General features: G+C 40.0%; 1 protein-coding gene across 2 annotated transcripts in view; it reads left to right on the forward strand.

Moving 5' to 3' along the window:
- LOC145999662 (glutamate receptor ionotropic, NMDA 2B-like) overlaps nt 1–19928 on the forward strand; it is a 957426-nt gene that overhangs the window by 927691 nt on the left and 9807 nt on the right. The window contains exon 18 of one of the 2 annotated variants that reach the window (XR_014443422.1): nt 5103–5258. Coding sequence is in view for 1 of the 2 variants with exons in the window: in XM_083136793.1 (XP_082992919.1) it covers nt 5103–5198 (96 nt within the window). In the remaining variant the exon portion in view is untranslated. The remainder of the gene's footprint in view (nt 1–5102; nt 5259–19928) is intronic. The other variant, XM_083136793.1, reaches the window with a different exon arrangement.

Genomic DNA, 19928 nt, shown 5'->3' on the forward strand with positions numbered 1-19928 from the left:
TATTACAGTATACTACTGTTTAAGCAAAAAGCTCTTATAAGCATTTTTGGCTTAGTTTTAAGTGTAGCCATAACAATATCAAGAAGACTATATTTTTAGCAGGCCTACAGACAACAGACTGACAGATTCAGCTTTTGTACACATGGCCAAATCAGTCTGTTGAGGCTTCTTCATTTGTACACTGTAATTCTTCATTTGTACACTAGAATTCAGGATTCTTTGGATTTGAAAGTGTAGCACACTTGAGCAATTGACTCATATAGACATCTTGACATTGTTTTAAGTATAGCCAAATCAGTCTGTTTAATCATATGAGCTCTTCATTTGTATGATTTTTGTGATCATCATATAGTATTTTACACTACTACCCCTTGTGTCGGTGCTGAGAAAGGGCAAACTTGAGGGTGTTTTCCGTGCACCCTGTTAGATTTTACCACCGGAAGATGCGGAAGAGATTAAAGACATTGGCGGGTCCCTCGGACGGTTTACTTTCGGTTTCTTTTCGCCAACACAGGGTGCTGGGTTTAGTACCATTGTTACAAAAGTATCTGTAACGTTTACACCATAAACAACGCGCGCCACTGCAGCAGGGGGCTTTTATTGTGACCCTTTGCTTGGCGACTCTAGGTTCCCTTCTCGTTCCCTTCCCTTCTGGAAAATGAATGTTCACATAAAAGTACCTATTATTTCAGACCTATGAGTCGATTTCAGTCACACTAATTTAAATCAATTATTATAATAGGAACGTGGTAATTTCAAACTCAAGTGGTGTTTTCTGAGAGGGCAACGCTATTACGGGTTAATATGCCTAGTTTACCCGCCTGATAAAAAAAAACAATAAACATCGGTTTCCCCTCGCTGGAAAAAATCTGAGGACGTTCACTTGCCCCCAAGTGCGCACGCCTATGCCACCCGCCCAAAAAAGTCGTTATCCGCTACTATTAGATCATTGGATTTTGTAGCAGATCTTCTGGTTTCTCAAGGAACAATCTCCTGATTTTTTTAAGTCTGACCTGGCAACACTGCCCCGATCACCGACAACGGCAGGGAAGATGCGCGAACGCTTTTGACGGAAGGTTTTTTGCTTGTGGTCGAACTATACATCAAGTAGCTTCTTCAGAAGATTGGGTTGAGATTAAAACATAATAACAGGTCGATTGTTAAAAGGTTAAAAATTGTACTCACAAGTTCAAAACAAAGTAGTAATGGGCCTGGTCAAGGCAAACTATTGTAGGTGGCAGCACCCCTGTTGTGTCCCCACGCTTTTGATGGGCAATGGTTCTCTCATTAAATACATGAGAAATTTGATGATGAACGTGCTGCAATTACATTAACTTGCAACATTAATTTCATCTTAACCCCAGAAATTATGTCTGAACATGATAGTTGAATATTCAGTGCTGTAAAAGTAACATTTTTTAAAAGACCATCGTCAACAACAGAAAAGACATCGGAACTCAAAAACGTCTTACAATTTGCACAGTACTTGTTTATGTCACTCGTAATTTTCACAATTTAAGTACGTTATTGTTGTGAACCCGGTAAGAAATAATACATAATAATTCAGCGCGACTGTACTTTTATTTTTATAGTTGATATTTAAACCGACACTTTTTTTTTACATGATATTATACTTTTCCGCATGACTAGTAAATATGGTCCTCTGTTTTATAGACGAAAATACAAGGGAAAATACCTGGTTGCGCAATACAATGAAAACATACGTTACTTTATTAGGGCATAGTGGCGCAGTGGCGCTTACGCACTTGAAAAAACATTTTTCTTTAAAATTTTGGGAGTTTATCGTGGTTTCTCCGATTTCTTCTCCCGCCATTGAATTACACATACGCGCAACCAGAAAAAAAACAACATAAAACTTAGTGTAAACATCTGTTTTTTTGTAATATCGACCCTTAGCAACTAGGGACGACCGAAATGAAGTCTAGTTAAATGCTCTTTCTGTATAAACATATTATATTTAGCCCGTTTGAGCTACTCTACCGTTGCGCATCAATGTATTAATTCATAGGTTCAGGTGAATATAATTTTGGGAAACTTATGACTTGCTACATGATCTTAAATCTTTACTAAACCCATTTTTATTATCGATTTACACGAGAAATTCTTACCTTCGTTGAAAATAACGTTTGAATAGTCCATCCCGCTCCAATGTAAAGCTTAGGGCAACCAAATGACGAACGAAATTATATAGGGACACAACAGGGGTGGCGCCGCCACCGGAAAAGTTTGGCAATGAACAGCCTCATTGCCTTGTCACAATGTTCTTTATTCATTGTCCGGCAGGCAACTCCCTGACACGACATTATTCCTTCTGTTACTTGACAGGCAGACAAATGATCTTCAACTAATATTGCACCTATACTGCTTACAGATGGCATCACGCAAGAATCTACACTTCTACACTGCGTTTTTTAAGTTTGTTTTTATTTAATATTAGCCAAACTTTACGTAATATGTAGACTTTTCAAGGAGTAAATGACTTCCTCACATGCGTTCAATGGCACCCTAGTACTTTAATAAAATTGTCTTATTTGTATTTCCCGTGCTCAAGTAAATGTTTGCACTAATCAAATTTCCATTTCATTCCTTTGAATTTGTATTCATGGATTTCTATCCAACCTGATAATAGTACAGGTGAGTCAAAAGTCCCTGACCACCCCTTGTAAAATCAAAAGGAGTGTAGATTGCAGCAATTCTTAATGGTAGTAAAATGTTAGGCCTAGGGGGAAACCTTTTGGTTCATGTCATGACAACGTCCGCCATCTTGGATCCAACTTCATTTCTTTAAATCGGAAGGGGGGCATATGGGGTATGGTTTTGGGCTAGAATTTTACCAGGAATTCAGTGCTGAAGTCAGATTTATGAAAACTTTAACATATATATATATAACCAATCCAAACCTTCTTAGGAATGTTCTGTTATGGTTACCTCTCTCCTTCTTAAAGTTACGTTTAATTTGTTCCATGATTTTTTCAATGTATAGTTCCTCATATCCATTATTTTATGTTATATATGTAGCTTGGCTCTGATCAACTGTTACATGCCAAGGATCATGTAAACTTATGAAGTGTGTGTACTGTTGACCTTGAGTACCTACCACGGTTCACGTTACAATGGACTGTTCCATTTTACTGGTGAAATATAGCCGTCTATTACATCATAGACGAATGTCTTTGAGCCGGGCTACTTTTAAGTGGGACACCCAGTATTTCTCCTGTTTAAATTGGTCAGAGTTGAGGTTTTACTTTAAGATGTCTTGATTGATTTGATTTATTTTACATCCCATTTCTGCAACTTTTGGCTAAGCGCGAAGATGAGGATGATGTGATGTGATAAAGAGGGCACTTACAATGAGCACCCATGCCCTGACCGACATTCCTGGCGTCGTCGCGCGCTCTACTAACCACTCCACTAGGTGCCTAGCACTAGAACTGCAGAGTCACGGACACTTCTGCCGTGTAATGATTCCATTGAAGGTCAATGGGATTGTTACAAGCCAGGTCCTGGGAACCTCTGGAGCAAACGACCAAAAACAAGCCCCTGCGCAAGTAAGACTGGAGGAGTCTCGACCAATGGACACGTGAGAGAGGAAGTGAGTTCATGGGTAGGAAAATGCGGCTGCAGCTGCCAGGCGTTTGCAGAAGCGTGCACTGCTTTGGTCCGCCCACTCGCTTTTTCCTCTTCTCTACCATTATGCTCGGCCTTCCTCCATAGATTCCACAGAGTGGAAGTGCTTGTGACTACCATACATTCCTTTCTGTAGCCTTCCATGAGTTGATGATTTGTGATAAGCCAGTGTGTAAATGCTAGCATGTAATATCAGTTCGTATTCTTAATTTACAGTTAGATTGAAGCCGGTGGGTTCCAAAAGGACAGATACGTCCTACATCAAGAGTGCAGTGTAACAAGATAGAAGTGTAATCATATTCCCGTTACATGACTATGTGGGCTTATCCTGAATTTTCACTCCTTGTATTAGGGGTCGTTGTAGTAGCGTGATGTACGAGAGCTGTTCAGTAAAGAAGGTTTTTTCTATAACATAACTTTACTAATCCCCAAAATTTTCTTGTCTTTCTCAAAGTAATTCCCATTGGATGTCCTTGTCTCAGTGTTTTTTCTATTCTTCAAAGATATACTGGGAGCCGCTTTTCTTTATAGGTCATTCTGAATCATCTCAGCAGCCTTCACCACTGCTTCTGATGATGGAAAATGCTTCCCGCGAAGCTGTTTGCTCTCTGGATAAAAATGATGTATCCAAGTTTCGTCTGCAGTGATTGAAAGAAACTCCTCGTCTTCCTATAACATGATCTCCAACTGCGAGCAAACGTGCACGCGAATGTCCTGTTGTTGGGGTATGAGAAGTCTTGGAACCCACCACACACGCACACACATCTCATGTGTAATTTGTCTGTTACCAACCTGCGGGTGGCACCCAATGAAACTTTCAGGATTTCTGATAGAACCTTTAACGTTATTTGACAATCTCCTCTCACAGTGACAGCAGCAGTTTGTGTTTCCTTCCGTAAGAGCGATGACTGAAGCTCAACTTCCACCTTCCTTTAAAATTCTATGTCACTCCTCTTTAAACATTTCAAGCCAGCTTCTAGCTGTCCTACAGGTTGATTGATTGATTTGGTTTTTTTAAATCCACTTTATGTACAGTAAGATTAATCGGGTCTGCACATACAGTTTAAAGTGGGATTCGAACCAGTATGTGCCTCCACTGGTAGTTATCGAACCTGTGACCCCTTGATTACAAAGCAACGACGGTACCTCTATGCCATCGGGGAGACCCCTGCTACTGTCCTACAGGGAAGAACAGTATCTTCATAGGCCCCCTGTAGCATTTCATAGGCTTCAGCTGACGATTTGTTCAGACGAAAGCAAAATAACATAAAATTAAATTTTAGCGCGAGAAATTATGTGAATAAACAAATAATGAGCATGCTTTATTAAACAGCCTACATTTTAACACAAATCAAAACTGAAAGTCATAAAAATATAAATCAGGTATCAAATCTCTTGAGTTTTATACACTTTGACGTACAGGAAATTAACTTTTTCTTTCATTTCTCTTTCAGATATTCCCGAGAGTCATTCGACCTCCTCAGGCCACGTGACCTCACAAGAAATCACATTTCCACCAACGAACCAGGCCATGGGCTGAGACCGCCAGTGTATGTATGACGTCACTAGAGATGTGGTAGTGCGGCTGTGTTCGATGTTCCTTTATTTCTGTAAGAGCTGTTCTTGCTTCTTCAGTCTTTGTTTTGAGAGTAAATTCTTTCTTCTTTTCCATGAAAATCTGACGTAGAGAATGGCAAAAGCCTTCTGAATAGTGTAGTTGTTATATACAGGGTGAATGAGAAGTAACCAGGGATTGAGAATTTATTGTAGTTATTGTAATATTGAACAAATCTCAATGAAACTTTCTGTACACATACATTATGGAATAGGATTACATATGTGCATACGAATGTCATAGTATGGTAGCCGATAAGGTCGTAGGTCCTTATTTTTTACATGGCACCTTGACTGGTGAACGGAATCTGACAATGTTGCAAGGGTATATTTATTTGGCCCATGGTATCTATCTCGCTGAGAAACATTGGTGAGCTTTTTTTCATGCAAGACGGCGCGCCGCCACACTTTTCACTTACCGTACGGGCCTGGATGTACTACAATTTTCCGGGACGTTGGCTGGGACGACGAGGACCTCACGAATGGCCTGCCAGAATGCCAGGCCTCACGCCCTGTGACTTTTTCCTGTGGGGCTGTGCAAAGGACGAAATGTACAATGCAAAACCCCGCACTGTGAAACAATTGGAGATACGGATTCGGGATGTTATCACAAACATCCAGAAGGAATTCCTGCAGAAGACCATGGATCCCCGTCCTATGGAGAAAGCTGGTGGATGTCGCCGGCGCCTACATTGAATTCTGACCTAGCACATATGTAATCTTATTCCATATTGTACCGAAAATTTCATTGAGAATGCTTAAATATTTCGAAAACTACAGGAAATTTTCAATGCCTAATTACTTCTCACATCGGATGTAATGTCTCAGATACGTTACATTACGTCACACATACGTAATGGTAATGTTTTTTCCCTCATGCGTTACACACGATTCGAACATGGGACCTCTGGCCTTGCGGTACATTGCTAACCATTCCACGAGAGAGCACAATTTGACAACACTGAGATGTAAACATACTACACTAACCACTACACCACGCAAGTCGTCACCTTATAGAAGATTGAAAGCGAAGTATTTAACAGATTGAGCGACATAACCGTTTTACGTATCCATGATAGATTCACACTTGATTACTTGTGCATAAAACACATCAAATAATATACAAGTAATATTATCAAATGGGATAATCACACAGAAGCGTGTACACTATGATTCACGTATTATTGATTCTAACTTTGTGTAGGTATTGTAATATTCACTATTATAACTTATTTATATTTTCAATCAACCAAGCAACTTTTATTAATGAATATTATCTTGGTTATGTTTGGAAGAGCCTCTCCGATGGGGTAGTGATAACGTTTTCGTCTTGTGATCAAGATGTCTAGAGTTCGATCCTCCATGGAGGCACATAGTGCTTCTGATCCCACTTTAAACTGTAGGTCCAGTCCCTGTCCGAGCATAAAGTGGGTTTAAAACAAACTTGAGCAAATTTTGTAACGTTTGGTAAACTATCTTATCATGTATGCACATACCGGGTGGCCAGAATTAATGTTACCCTCCTCAGAGCCCTCTGTAGCTTGTTTGAGGCACCGTAGAATTCTGAAATTTGGTGAATCCACTTTGCAGACAATGGGGAAGAGGATGGCGATAAAAATAGTTCAATTTTCCGCCACCAAATTCAGATGTGGCGCTGTACTTCCATGATGGGTTGTACAAATAATCACGTGAATTGATTTAGCTGAGATATTAATTAGAAAGGCATTTGATAGTGGCTGGAAGTTGGGAGAAAATAATCTCTTGTTTATTGCAAGATTGCAAAGTAAAGGCAAATCCATAACAAATTGGAGCACTTTTCTTCATTATTACAACCCATCATTTCAACCTGGTGGCGGAAAATTGAACTATTTTTTATCGCCATCCTCTTCCCCATGGTCTGCATAGTGGATTCCCCAAATTTCAGAATTCTACGATGCCTCAAACAGGCTACAGAGGGCTCTGAGTTTGATAACTTTAATTCTGGCCACCCGGTATATGGTAGGGAAGAGTTGCCGAAATAGGACTAGTTGGTACTATTTTGCTTTTGCATCAAAAACAAGACATAGAAAAAGAACGAAATTGTAAGTATGAGAAGCACAAACTATAAGCTTTCACTTCATATATGTATTTCAACAAAAATGCAGGAACCAATATAATAGGGTACATAAACGAAAGTAGTGACATCGGTCCATTATAGGCAACTGGTTTCCTAATTTGGACTACAGGTTGCTTAGGTTGGACCGCTCACAAAAGGCATGTACGTATGTATGTCTACGGTATCTAGACACCTGTAGCACTCACTGCAAACACCATTGTGGTATTTACTCCACGTTCGCCGCTTGTAACAGCACCAACCTTTGATTTTCCTTTATTTGCTACACATTTTGTGAACGTTTCTGGACTGTGGTGAAACCTGACTCATCCACGTTGAATGTTCGGTCAGCTGTAAAACCAAACAAACCATACCTTCTACTAAAATCGTTCAAACCATAGTCCCCATTATTGTATGCTGCTATAGCCATTTGCAATTCAATCTCTGTCGACAGACCATACCTTCCCCGGTCCAATTTGGGAAACACGTGGTGGTCCAACTTAGGCAATTATACCCCATTAATAAAACTATGACGCTACACGAACATACGCAAGTAAACCATAGTTTTACCACATGTAGTTAGTGGTTAATGAATGGCACTTTTATAAAATACTACAGGACATTTGATTACTTACCCCTAGATTACACAAGAGCTTAAGATCCGAAGCATAATAATAGCAACACGAACAATGGAAACACAATAACAGCACTCCTACTTCGTCGAACGTCTCTAGTTGGCTGACCATTCAGTCATTTGTACATGGCACTGACGCCAACGAGTAGTGCCAACTCACCTGTTTCAAATACTCGTCTATAGGCCAAAACAAAGCTGGACCAACTTAGGCAACGGTCCAATTTCAGCAACTCTCCCCTAATACTGCATTCAGAGCATATTTTCTCTTTTTATATTTGTTTCTCAAAAACAAAAATATTAACGCCAGTGGCAACCCTGGGTTTGTAGTGTAGAGTTACATACAGTGTAGTTCTAATTGTCATAGGAAAATGTACGTGCGTCCAAGTTGTGAGGCAACTTTTGTATGTCAGAAATGAATTACAATATTTCAAGTAACACATACCCATTGGTGATCTATATTACATTTCCATGATTCATAATTCATCTTCATCATTATGAACCTTGGGATGTAGAAAGATGAAGTTAAACAACCTGAACTTCAAATAGAACTGGACAATTCTGAGGTTCATCAGTTCACCGAGTTCTAATGGTTTAAACTTCAACTTTTAAGGAGAGTTCTTAAAGGTCCAGGAACACGTATATTCTAATGGGTTCGATTGGGTTTCATTGAAAAGAGGTTCCTGGACCGAATCTAAATTCATCCTGAAAAAAGGGAAGTGGATTGAATTGAAATACTTTATCTTTACGGTTTAGAACTCATTTACACCTGCTGATTTTCTTTTCCGGACGGGAATTTAATTTATTTACAATTCCTGGAAATTAATAACCCTGGGATTATTAAGGACCCAGAAATCCATAGATTCTAATGGGTTATATTTGGATCCGTAACAGGAAGGTAATATGTTTTTTTCTCGCACAATTTAAATTTGATCCAAGTTGCGTTTTGTTTCATTTAAAAAAGGTTACTGGATAGTATTCAAATTGATCCGGAAAAAAGGTGCCTGGACCGTATTTAAATTCAGTCTGAAAATGATTCCTGGACCGAATTTAAATTCAGTCTGAAAATGATTCCTGGACCTAATTTAAATTCAGTCTGAAAATGATTCCTGGATAGAATTTAAATTCAGTCTGAAAATGATTCCTGGACCTAATTTAAATTCAGTCTGAAAATGATTCCTGGACCTAATTTAAATTCAGTCTGAAAATGATTCCTGGATCGAATTTAAATTCAGTCTGAAAATGATTCCTGGACCGAATTTAAATTCAGTCTGAAAATGATTCCTGGACCGAATTTAAATTCAGTCTGAAAATGATTCCTGGACCGAATTTAAATTCAGTCTGAAAATGATTCCTGGACCGAATTTAAATTCAGTCTGAAAATGATTCCTGGACCGAATTTAAATTCAGTCTGGAAATGATTCCTGGACCGAATTTAATTTCAGTCTGAAAATGATTCCTGGACCGAATTTAAATTCAGTCTGAAAATGATTCCTGGACCGAATTTAAATTCAGTCTGAAAATGATTCCTGGACCGAATTTAAATTCAGTCTGAAAAAAAAGGTTCCTCGCTCGTATTATTATTATTGATTTGCTTCATTTTACTTCACTTTTTGTGCCACTTTTGGCTAATTTGCGAAGATGGGGATGAGTGATGATGTGATGCAGTTGATGAATGGACATTCATAAACACGCATGCCTAGGCCGGCATTCGAACCAGGAACTCCTGACTGACATCGTAGCGCGATGTGCTAACCACTCCGCCACGGTGGCCTGGCTAGACAGTATTAAATTCATCCGGCAAAAATGTTTTTAGGCCATATTTAAATTCAGCTGGAAAAAAAGGTTCCCGGGCCGTATTTAAATTGATCCGGAAAAAAGGTTCCTGGACCGAATTGAAATACTTTACAGATAAAAAGGTTCTTTACGGTCCAGAACTCATTTACGCTTGCTGATTTTCTCTCCTGGACCGGAATTGAATTTATTTAAAATTCCTGGACCTTTATCAACCCTGCTTGATATTGTCAATTGTTCAAACATGTTTACTTATTTCTAGGGCCTATCCGATGGTGTAGTGGTATTGTTGTCTCATTGTAACAAAGGATTCCCTGTTTCATTCGTCGTTGGAGGCGTATCTTTGTTGGCATCCCATTTTAGCCTGTAGCCTATGTGAACGTAACGTGGGATTTGACAATCTTGCACGTTTATGACACCTCACAAATAACAACTTTCTGGTAATGGAAAGAGGAAAGAATTTACATTTGCCATTTATGCATTTATATAATTGTCTAGCTTGATTCTTAAACACTGCAAATTTGCACTGTTCTTCTGGGGCATTGTTTTTATGTATCAACAATAAATGTTTTTACTTGTATATAAGTCTATATGTTGCATCTTGGCATTATTTGTTTTATTTTAATAAAAAAATGAAAATAAAGCACCATAATTGCAATTTGTCTGTTGATTTCCAAAGTAAGCATGGCCACGGATATGTACTTACTCAATTGTTTAAATATATAGAGGAAGTGTACCAAATGTGGGCTCCCATTTTGTTTTTGCTGCATGTCAAGGCAACCCGTCAAAATGAACTGTACGAAAGCCTGTTATAGTACATTATGCACTTATTCAGTATGTCTCCTCCCGTAGCGAGAAATAAATGGCTTCATTGTGAAAGTCCGATTTTTTCGAAGAGATGCAATTTTAGAGATTGGAAGAAAACGTTCCTAAAGTGGGCCCACTTATATTTAGTACAATTAAAAGCAGCAACAGCATAAATTATAGTCATATAAGCTTAAATATGATGCATGAAAAGCTGTGGAATAAAATAAAACGTTTTCTGAAATCTTAAACAGACAGTATTACACGCTTTCTTCAAGATCTTCGTTTTATTTCGTATAGAATCCATATGGCCATCTTCTCTTGATTCCATGTTCTTAGTTCCTGCCCTGTTCTCAACATATCTCTTCTCTTTGGAACCTGTACCAGAATTCCATGATTAGAATTTGAGCGAAAGCGCATTCTGTGCCTGTTGCACAACAATACAAGGGGCCACTTTAGGAACACTTTAGGTTATTCTTTCATGATAAATATTCCTCACCTATTCCCATTCACTACTTAGCAATTGCATACAACAGTGGTTCCCAAAGTGTGCGCCGCGGCGCGCTGGGGCGCCTTGATTGGCTTACAGGGGCGTCGCGAATTGTTCCAATATTTTCACTGAAATGACACTTACTTGTCATTCTCAACATGACTTTAGAATCGGACCATCGCATCAATCCAAATATGTCCTTATTTAGTGCTTTTTACACATAAAATGTTTCTGAATTTTAAATGTGTGTTTATTTTTTAACTTAAGGCAAGCAACCAAACCACACTAACTAAGCGTTGCAAGTGTTACACAGGCCTACATTCTGACTTGGCCGACGCGGAAAAATCTTGAAACACTAAGAGCGCCGTGAAACGAAAAAGTTTGGAAATCTCTTTCATACGAAGATAGCTACTATATTTAGGATTAAGGATATAGAAGAGTTGACGCATTTCCCTTTCAATTGACCGAAGTACAGCAATTGAACGTGGGAGTAACAAAACTTTTCACTTGGACAAAATCACTCACGAGCTGATTGGAGAACCACAGACGCAGTAATCAACATGGGCGCCAGCACTACATGAGACGATAACATAAAATACAGTGAGATCCACTAGTATTGCTCTGCAAATTGTCCATGAATATTTTCATTAATTTCTCTCTTACATCCTATGTGTTTTTGAGCAATGGATTTTTATGTATGCTGGTGCAGAAGTTCTCAACAGCTTGTTTTGAGATTTATTTTAATTCTTGAAGCTCTTATTGAGTGAAATGAAGTGCACAAACATGCTAATGGACAATTTGCATGGTATTACTCATGGTCCCCACTGTAACAGCTCCATGTATTTTCGCCAGGCTACAGCATCATCCAGAGCAGAAATGGAGTGGGCGGCTGCTTTAAGGACGGAGCCCGCAATTGGTACACTTCTTCTAACGTTTAGACATATTTGACATGTGTCCTTCTGAAAATATATACGTACATGAAATTGTGTCACTTTAGTTGATGCAGGTACAGCGTTATTGCTATTAATTAGTTGTATTATGAATGTAACTAAACCGAAAATGTTCAAAATGGTTAATATGACTTGCACATCTCAAAATTCACTTTGATTTCATTACTGAATATAATTTCTAATATATTTATGTTTAGGTACCTATATATAATACATGAGTACGTAAAGTGCACGAGTCACATACCGGGTAATCAAAAGGATGCGTACAAAATTGAGGATCTCACATAGAGGTCAAAATATAATAACTTTCCAACAGAAATATTTGAGTTAAGAAGTTACGAACTTTGATAGTTCCTAACTCCTGAATGAGTGGCCACAGTGAGCTCCATCTTGTGGTGATTTATTTATTCAGCTCTCTACGAAACAATATACTGTAAACTATGTTAACCTTGATCAGGGAATCAGTTTTTTTAAATAAGTGAATCGCAAATATCTTGAAAATGGGCGGAGATATCGCAAAAAGAGCGAAATCTAGACTTCTAGGAAATTGTTCATGATACTGATATATCCATACATCTACTTTGGTGACCCTAGGTTCACTTTGACCCAACCTAAAAGAAATTTTGAAAAAGAGCTTTTCCAAAACTAGGGGGCCAAGTTGACAAAAGTGGGGTGGAGGACAATTTGCTTTCCTTTGTTAGATAAGGTTTAGCATAGTATGGGGGCAAAAGTGGCAAAAGTTGCCCCCCCCCATTTTCGCCAATGTTTAGCGCCCCTAACTTCCGAATGGTTCGTCTTAGAGACATTTTAATCAGCCTAACAGACCCTACAAAACAACATAAGTTCCATAAACTCTTATCACTCTTTTGAAAAGGAAATATTATGACGGTCTAGGGTCATAATTCCTTTGTTGGTAAAACGTAAGTCAGCTACAGTAAATTCTGATGGTTGGAGAACTGATCTAACCTATCGAGATTGCTCGTCCATGGTGTGAACTCACACGAAACTCAGAGAAATTCACGGGAGAGGGCAGCTGCGTACGGGAATAACTTGATCCGGAAACTAGGGTTACAAATTTAACAGCTAGAGGTCGCTCTTTATATTAATCTAAAAAAAGGAAGGAAATACTAGTTGAATTAGTAGTAAATATTATTAATTTGTTTGAAGAACTCTCAGTTTATTCATTGGGAACTTAACAGCCATCAAATATTTATTTTCAAAATTACATGAATGCTTTTAGTCTAATTATCGCTCGATGAGGGACATTTTGACTAATCTTAAGGGGTCCGTCGTGTTCGTAAACTCGGAGGCGGAAGAAATGGAAAAAATACATCAAAATATCTACGTCTCTAGGGAATATTCTAATGTTAAAATTGATAATTGTACCTTAACACACGCACCTGTAGTAGATAGTAACAAGTGGATGTTAAGTGATTTGCGTGTGAAAGTGCGATGGAATTTGGATATGAAGAGTTCGGAGACTGCGTGTGGTGGTGAAGAAACAATGAACGCACCCAAAAAGATGGAGGGAAATGCTAGTGGTTGACCGAAAAACGGCGCGATAGAGTTGAGGAGTTTTTGCACGGTTATCAACGAGAAGCCAGAACGAAAGCGAATTCGTTACCACACAAATGGGGATGCGGATGGATTTTGGCCACAATTAGCAGTGAGTAACAGCTGCGTTGACTGTGTGATGCAAAAGATGAGAGCTTGCCCATGAGGTAAGGCTATTCGTTCTATCAAGTGCAGTGACGATCGAGACAAAGAAATCAGCGTCAGGTAAACCTACCTTCATGACAATCGCGACGAGAGAAAATAAAATAAACGTCCCATACAATTTTTAGTTATTGTACTTAACTTTCATAAGTGTCATTCACACTACTGGATAGCAATATTCGGCTTAAATACAGGAATGCATGTGGCTCAGCGGAAGCCGCCATATTGAAAAGAGGCAAAGTAATTTTCGTCAACGGGATTTTCTCCAGGAAAATTAAATCTAACCCATGCATTAAATGTTCTGCAGATGGTGAAGGAACAAACGTGATTAGAATTGTATTGATTTTGATCGTACGAAATCGTGACATCACGTATACATTTCCTCACGATGCTCGGGCATCAATAATTGGACTAGCGCTATGGGGTTGGGGTAATGTCCAGTGCACAGACAGATCTGATATGAAAATCTACTAGAAAGTATAATTGATAATATTTGGATGTATTGAAACCTGCTTCGACATAATATGATGTCGTTATTGTAATATTTAATTCGTGCATATACTATTTAGATATACAAGGTGCACCAGCTGGTATGTCAGTAGAACATGAGCATTTATTTTGACGTTTAATCTTACACTTCATTATAGTTTTAGAAAACGAGGTACCGCAGGTATTATTGTTGGAAATGTAGTTCTCTTGCATCCACACATTTACAGTCATTTTTAAGGAAGGTTTCACTAACACATTTCAATTGTTCTTCTAAAATTGTTTCAATTTCTCTCCTGATGTTTCTCAATTCTTGCAATGTATGGATTCGAACGTCATGGAAATGTCTGTTTCTTGTGCAAGGCGTCGGGCTCAAACGTGGTCTAGTTTCTTCCAAGTAAACACACCCCGTTCCACCCTTCGCTTCTTATCAAGAACAGAACCTGTTCCTCAGAATTTGTTCACAAGTTTTCGAATACTCTCTCTGTGGAACAGTTGCTGCAAAACACCTTCTATCTTCCGTATAAGATTTCGTAATGGCGCAAGAGTCGTACATAAAAAATAGTTGTTTTTTTGTGGTTTTTTTTATTGTAGGCATAGCGTGGCATTATTAGGACTGCAGAAAAGCACCCATAATAAAACAAACAATGTAAAACACTTGTTAACAACACTACGCAAATTGGACACCAGCTATCTGGATTCTAAAGCATTGGCGCGTCCAGTGCAAAGTTCAGCGTAAAGCTGTGGGTCTAAATACCGGCAGACGCGCCCTCACTGACCGGCACGCTTGCCCGTGAAAATCACTTTATAATATAATTCTAGTGAAATAGTTTAGAGGAATGAGGAAAAAGTCCAGTCTCCTCCTGTGAACATTCGTTCAATTATTGGTGAGAAATGATTAGAATTCTTCATAGCACGTTTGCACACCTACTCAAGGCTACTCTCTTTGTAACCAGTGCGTCCATTTGCCTTTGTTTGCTAGCGCCGGTAACCGATTCACAACTGAAAGTGTCTGTAGTAAATATGCTGATGACACCATAATGACGTTTCCAATCCCTTGCACCCTTAACGATTAATCAAAACAATTACCAAGACGTGTCCATACAAAAAATTATCATGCCTTGATCAAGGAAAGATGTTATTGTTGTGTCAATTGACTGCACGTAGGCCCCTATATATATTTTTTACACCACGAGAGACTGAGACATTACCTTTGACCGTGAAGTCTATTCTCGCAAAATCCCCTTTCTATTAAATGCTTAGCAGCACAATATAATGTGATTTATTACATGAACGCCATTTTAGGTGAAACGGGATATTGCTTTTCGTCAAATCCTATCGTTACCGGTCATACCCGGAAGACCTATGCTAAGCATTTCCCAGCTCCAGAGGACACTGTAAATGGAGAAGCCAAAGAGAACGCCAAGGGATCAAGATCGTGTCGCGACAGTGCCGGACGCGGAGAATCGACTACAGGGCCGCCCAGAAGCCGTGGGGCTCTAGACAAAGCCTGTCCAGAGGGGAGACACCTCAGGCCAGCCAGCGGGAGCAGTGCCCAACCTACCGTTCCAGCGTCCAGGCGATCCTGCGATAAATACGTGCCCCTTTATGGTGCCAATCCATTCGCCCCTAGCTTCTCCCCCTTATTATTTTATTGGAGTACTTACTAAATAAAACTCAGTCAATTATCAATACAATTTGTGTTACGTTAAGTACCTGCTCTACCTCTGACTCGTTGTCCGTTGGTCAAAGGGTCCTACCCTCAAATATAGAGGGTGAAATCCGATACGGCTAAGATTCTAACGCCCCCAATTGTGTCTCCAGGGACCAGCCCTGGGACAGAACCTTAGCACGTAACGATTCTTTTCCCCCTCAATTGGTTGAAACGGAAATATTTCCAATGGGAGAAATTTGACGGTCTCTCAACAGTGACATACGTGCTCTTTTGTTAATTCATCCGTGGCTCTACTTGACGTCACACACCTGGTTAGGTTAGGTTAGGATAGGTAAAGTTAAATAAACAAGAACTAGCAGAAAATGAAGCATCAATGAAGCTGCTTGTAACTGGCAATGCGGAGTTGGCGAGCGTCAGAGATTGAATTGTTGTCATATTTTCTCATTCGACAAACGCTGCTGGATTGTGCGACTCATGTGACTGTTCGTAATTAACATCAGCGCACGTTCCGAATTGTTTGGTGTTTTCGTTGTTCACGGCAAAATTTTCACTTACTTGCAATATTCCAGGTTTAGGCGAAATGGAATATCCCATTTTAGGCGAGATGGAATATCCCATTTCGCCTAAAATGGCGGCCAGTTGTCAGATCTAGGGCTGTGCGTCACAGAATGTTTTGGGTCGGGACGGGATCGAGTTGAAGCACCTAATCAGATGAACTGTTAAGTTCTATGAACGAAGACTGTTTTTATTTACGTCTTTCGGAGCACTCGAAAATGGACTGTCTGTTTTCTCGTGTGAGAAGACAACTTTTCTTACTAGCCGATCGAAGCACTTCACGGAAAACTGTCTAAGCGAAACCTTTCTTGACTGCAGGATAGAAGCGTTGCACCACAACTGATTTTGATGTCTTGTAATTCCCGGCGATCTACACGAACTGTTTTAGAAGGAAACTATTTACCACTAGTAGGTATGAATGTCACACGAAAACAGTCGGACTAAAGTTTTTCCATTACCGAAGGGTTGAAGAGTTGTACGAGCACTGTTTTTCTCAGTTCCTTGTTTCACCCTTGATTCTCCGGCTACGCTCTCACTGGAGGGGAATTCCTTCCTCGTTATTTTGGTCAGTTTACGTTAGCTCCAACTCCTTGTGACTTAAAGTTTTGCAATAAACAGTGATAATCGCGTATCACGGAAACACAATAGAGCCTTGCTCGTCAAGTATGTGGCTCTAATTAAATTAAGTTCCTCGTAAGTCCACTGCGAGCGCTTTTCGTTTTATGCTTTTCTTGGCTGTAATATCTCCAGTGGTGAAAAGAAATATTCTCGAGTAAGGTCGCAGTTCAATTTTTCGTTTCATACACTTTGATAGGGAGATGTTCGAACTGTAGACTGGCTGGCGCTCTCGCAGGAGTTGTGTCGTCTGCTCCGGCCTTTTTGTGCAGAGATGTTGTTTTGGTTACGTGCCTGGGCAGCTGCTTACTCCCTCGAGAACAGAGGATTGTTGTTCAGGACAGTCGCGTTAGGGGTTTTAAATTTTAAAATGCTTGAAACTTCGTGATTAGCTGCGTCTCAGCGTTGGCCCCCTGCTTCTCTAAATTACAACCATCAAGCCGAACGTGAATTGATGGTGACATGGGACGAATGTAGACTGGATGGATTCAGAGTTTATTGCGGGAACACACTGGTTTCCATCTCTTGAAGTAGGTCCGGTGATTAAATATAGTCCTGGCTTCGTGGAAAAGAATGCTGATTCGTTTGAGACGGCTGTACCATTTTCTCAGAGAGCAGAAAAATGAGATCTTGGGGAAGTGGGGAGTAAGACCGAAATGGTAATTGGTACATCTGGTAATTGGTACATCGGTCATAAAATGTTGTCCTCCTACATTGCTTCAATTTCTCTCCTGATGTTTTTCAATTATTCTAATGTATGGATTCGGACGTGATGGAAATGTCTGTTTCTTGTGCAAGGCGCCGGAGGGATTTGTTAGGGAATATGTTCCAATCCTGCTCCAACGTCGTCTCAAGTTTCTTCAAAGTAAACACACGCCGTTCCACCCTTCGCTTCTTATCAAGAACAGACCCTGTTTCTCAGAATTTGTTCACAAGTTTACGAATACTCTCTCTGTGGAACAGTTTCTGCAAAACGCCTTCTATCTTCCGCATAAGATTTCGTAATGGCGAAAGAGTCGTACATAAAAAAATAGTTGTTTTTTTAATTGTAGGTATAGCGTGGCATTATTAGGACTGCATAATAAAACAAACAATGTCAAACACTTGTTAACAACACTTCGCAAACTGGACACCGGCTATCTGGATTCTAAAGCATTGACGCGTCCAGTGGCAAGTTCAGCGTAAAGCTGTGGGTCTAAATGCCGGCAGATGCGCTCTCACTGACCGGCACGCTTTCCCGTGAAAAGCACTGTATAATAAAATTCTACTGAGTTGGTTTAGAGGAGTGAGGAAAAGTGTACTCTCCTCCTGTGAACATTCGTATCAATTTGGTGACAAATGATTAGAATTCTTCATAGCACTTTTGCAAACTTACTCAAGAGCTACTCTCTTTGTAACCAGTGCGTCCATTTGCCTTCGTTGCTAGCATCGGTAACCGATTCACAACTGAAAGTGTCTGTAGTAAATGTGCTGATGACATCATAATGACGTTTCCAATCGCTTGCACCCTTAACGATTGATCAACACAATTACCAAGACGTGTGTACATACAAAAAATTCTCATGCCTTGCTCAAGGAAAGATGTTATTGTTGTGTCAATTGACTGCACATATATATATATTTTACACCACGAGAGACTGAGACGTTACCTTTGACCGTGTAGTCTATTTTCGCAAAATCCCGTTTCGCTTAATTGCTTAGCAGCACAATATAATGTGATTTATTACCTGACCGCCATTTTAGGTGAAACGGGATATTGCTTTTCGTCAAATCCTATCGTTTCCGGCCATACCCGGAAGACCTATGCTAAGCATTTCTCACTATAAATGGAGAAGCCAAAGAGAACGCCAAGGGATCAAGATCGTGTCGCGACAGTGCCGGACGCCGAGAATCGACTACAGGGCCGCCCAGAAGCCGTGGGGCCCAAGCCAGGGCCTGTCCAGAGGGGAGACATCTCAGGCCAGCCAGCGGGACCAGCTCCCAGCGTCCAGGCGATCCTGAGTTAAGTACGTGCCCCTTTATGGTGCTAATCCATTCGCCCCTAGCTTCTCCATTTTATTATTCTATTGGAGTACTTACTAAATAAAACTCAGTCCATTAACTATAGAATTTGTGTTTCGTTAAGTACCTGATCTAGCTCTGACTCGTTGCCCGTTGGTCAACGGGTCCTAGCCTCAAATATAGAGGGTGAAATCCGATACGGCGAAGATTCTAACGCCCCCAATTGTGTCTCCAGGGACCAGCCCTGGGACAGAACCTTAGCACGTAACGCTTTTTGCCCCTCGATTGGTTGAAACGGAAATATTTCCAATGGGAGAAATTTGACGGTCTCTCAACAGTGACATACGTGCTCTTTTGTTAATTTACCCTTAGCTCTCCTTGACGACACACCTGGTTAGGTTAAATTAAGTTCGATAAACAAGAACTAGCTGAAAATGAAGCATCAATGAAGCTGCTTTTAGCTGGCAATCCGGAGTTGGCGAACGTCAGAGATTGAAGTGTTGTCATATTTTCTCATTCGACAAAGGCTGCTGGATTGTGCGACAATGCTCCCTATTTGACTTATGCGACTGTTCGTAATTAACATCGGCGCATGTTCCGAATTGTTTGGTGTTTTTGTTGTTCACAGCAAAATTTTCACTTACTTGCAATATTCCCGGTTTAAGCGAAATGGAATATCCCATTTTAGGCGAGATGGAATATCCCATTTCGCCTAAAATGGCGGCCAGTTGTCAGTTTTAGGGGTATGCGTCACAGAATGTTTTGGGTCCGGACGGATCGGGACGGGAAAAATTCGAAATTTCCCAACAAAGTCGGGAAATTTTCAGGACGGGAAATGTTCGAAATTTTCCGAAGCT

Source organism: Lepisma saccharinum, chromosome 15 (genome assembly GCF_977018435.1).
Source record: "Lepisma saccharinum chromosome 15, izLepSacc3.1, whole genome shotgun sequence".
Classification (NCBI taxonomy): Eukaryota; Metazoa; Arthropoda; class Insecta; order Zygentoma; family Lepismatidae; genus Lepisma; species Lepisma saccharinum.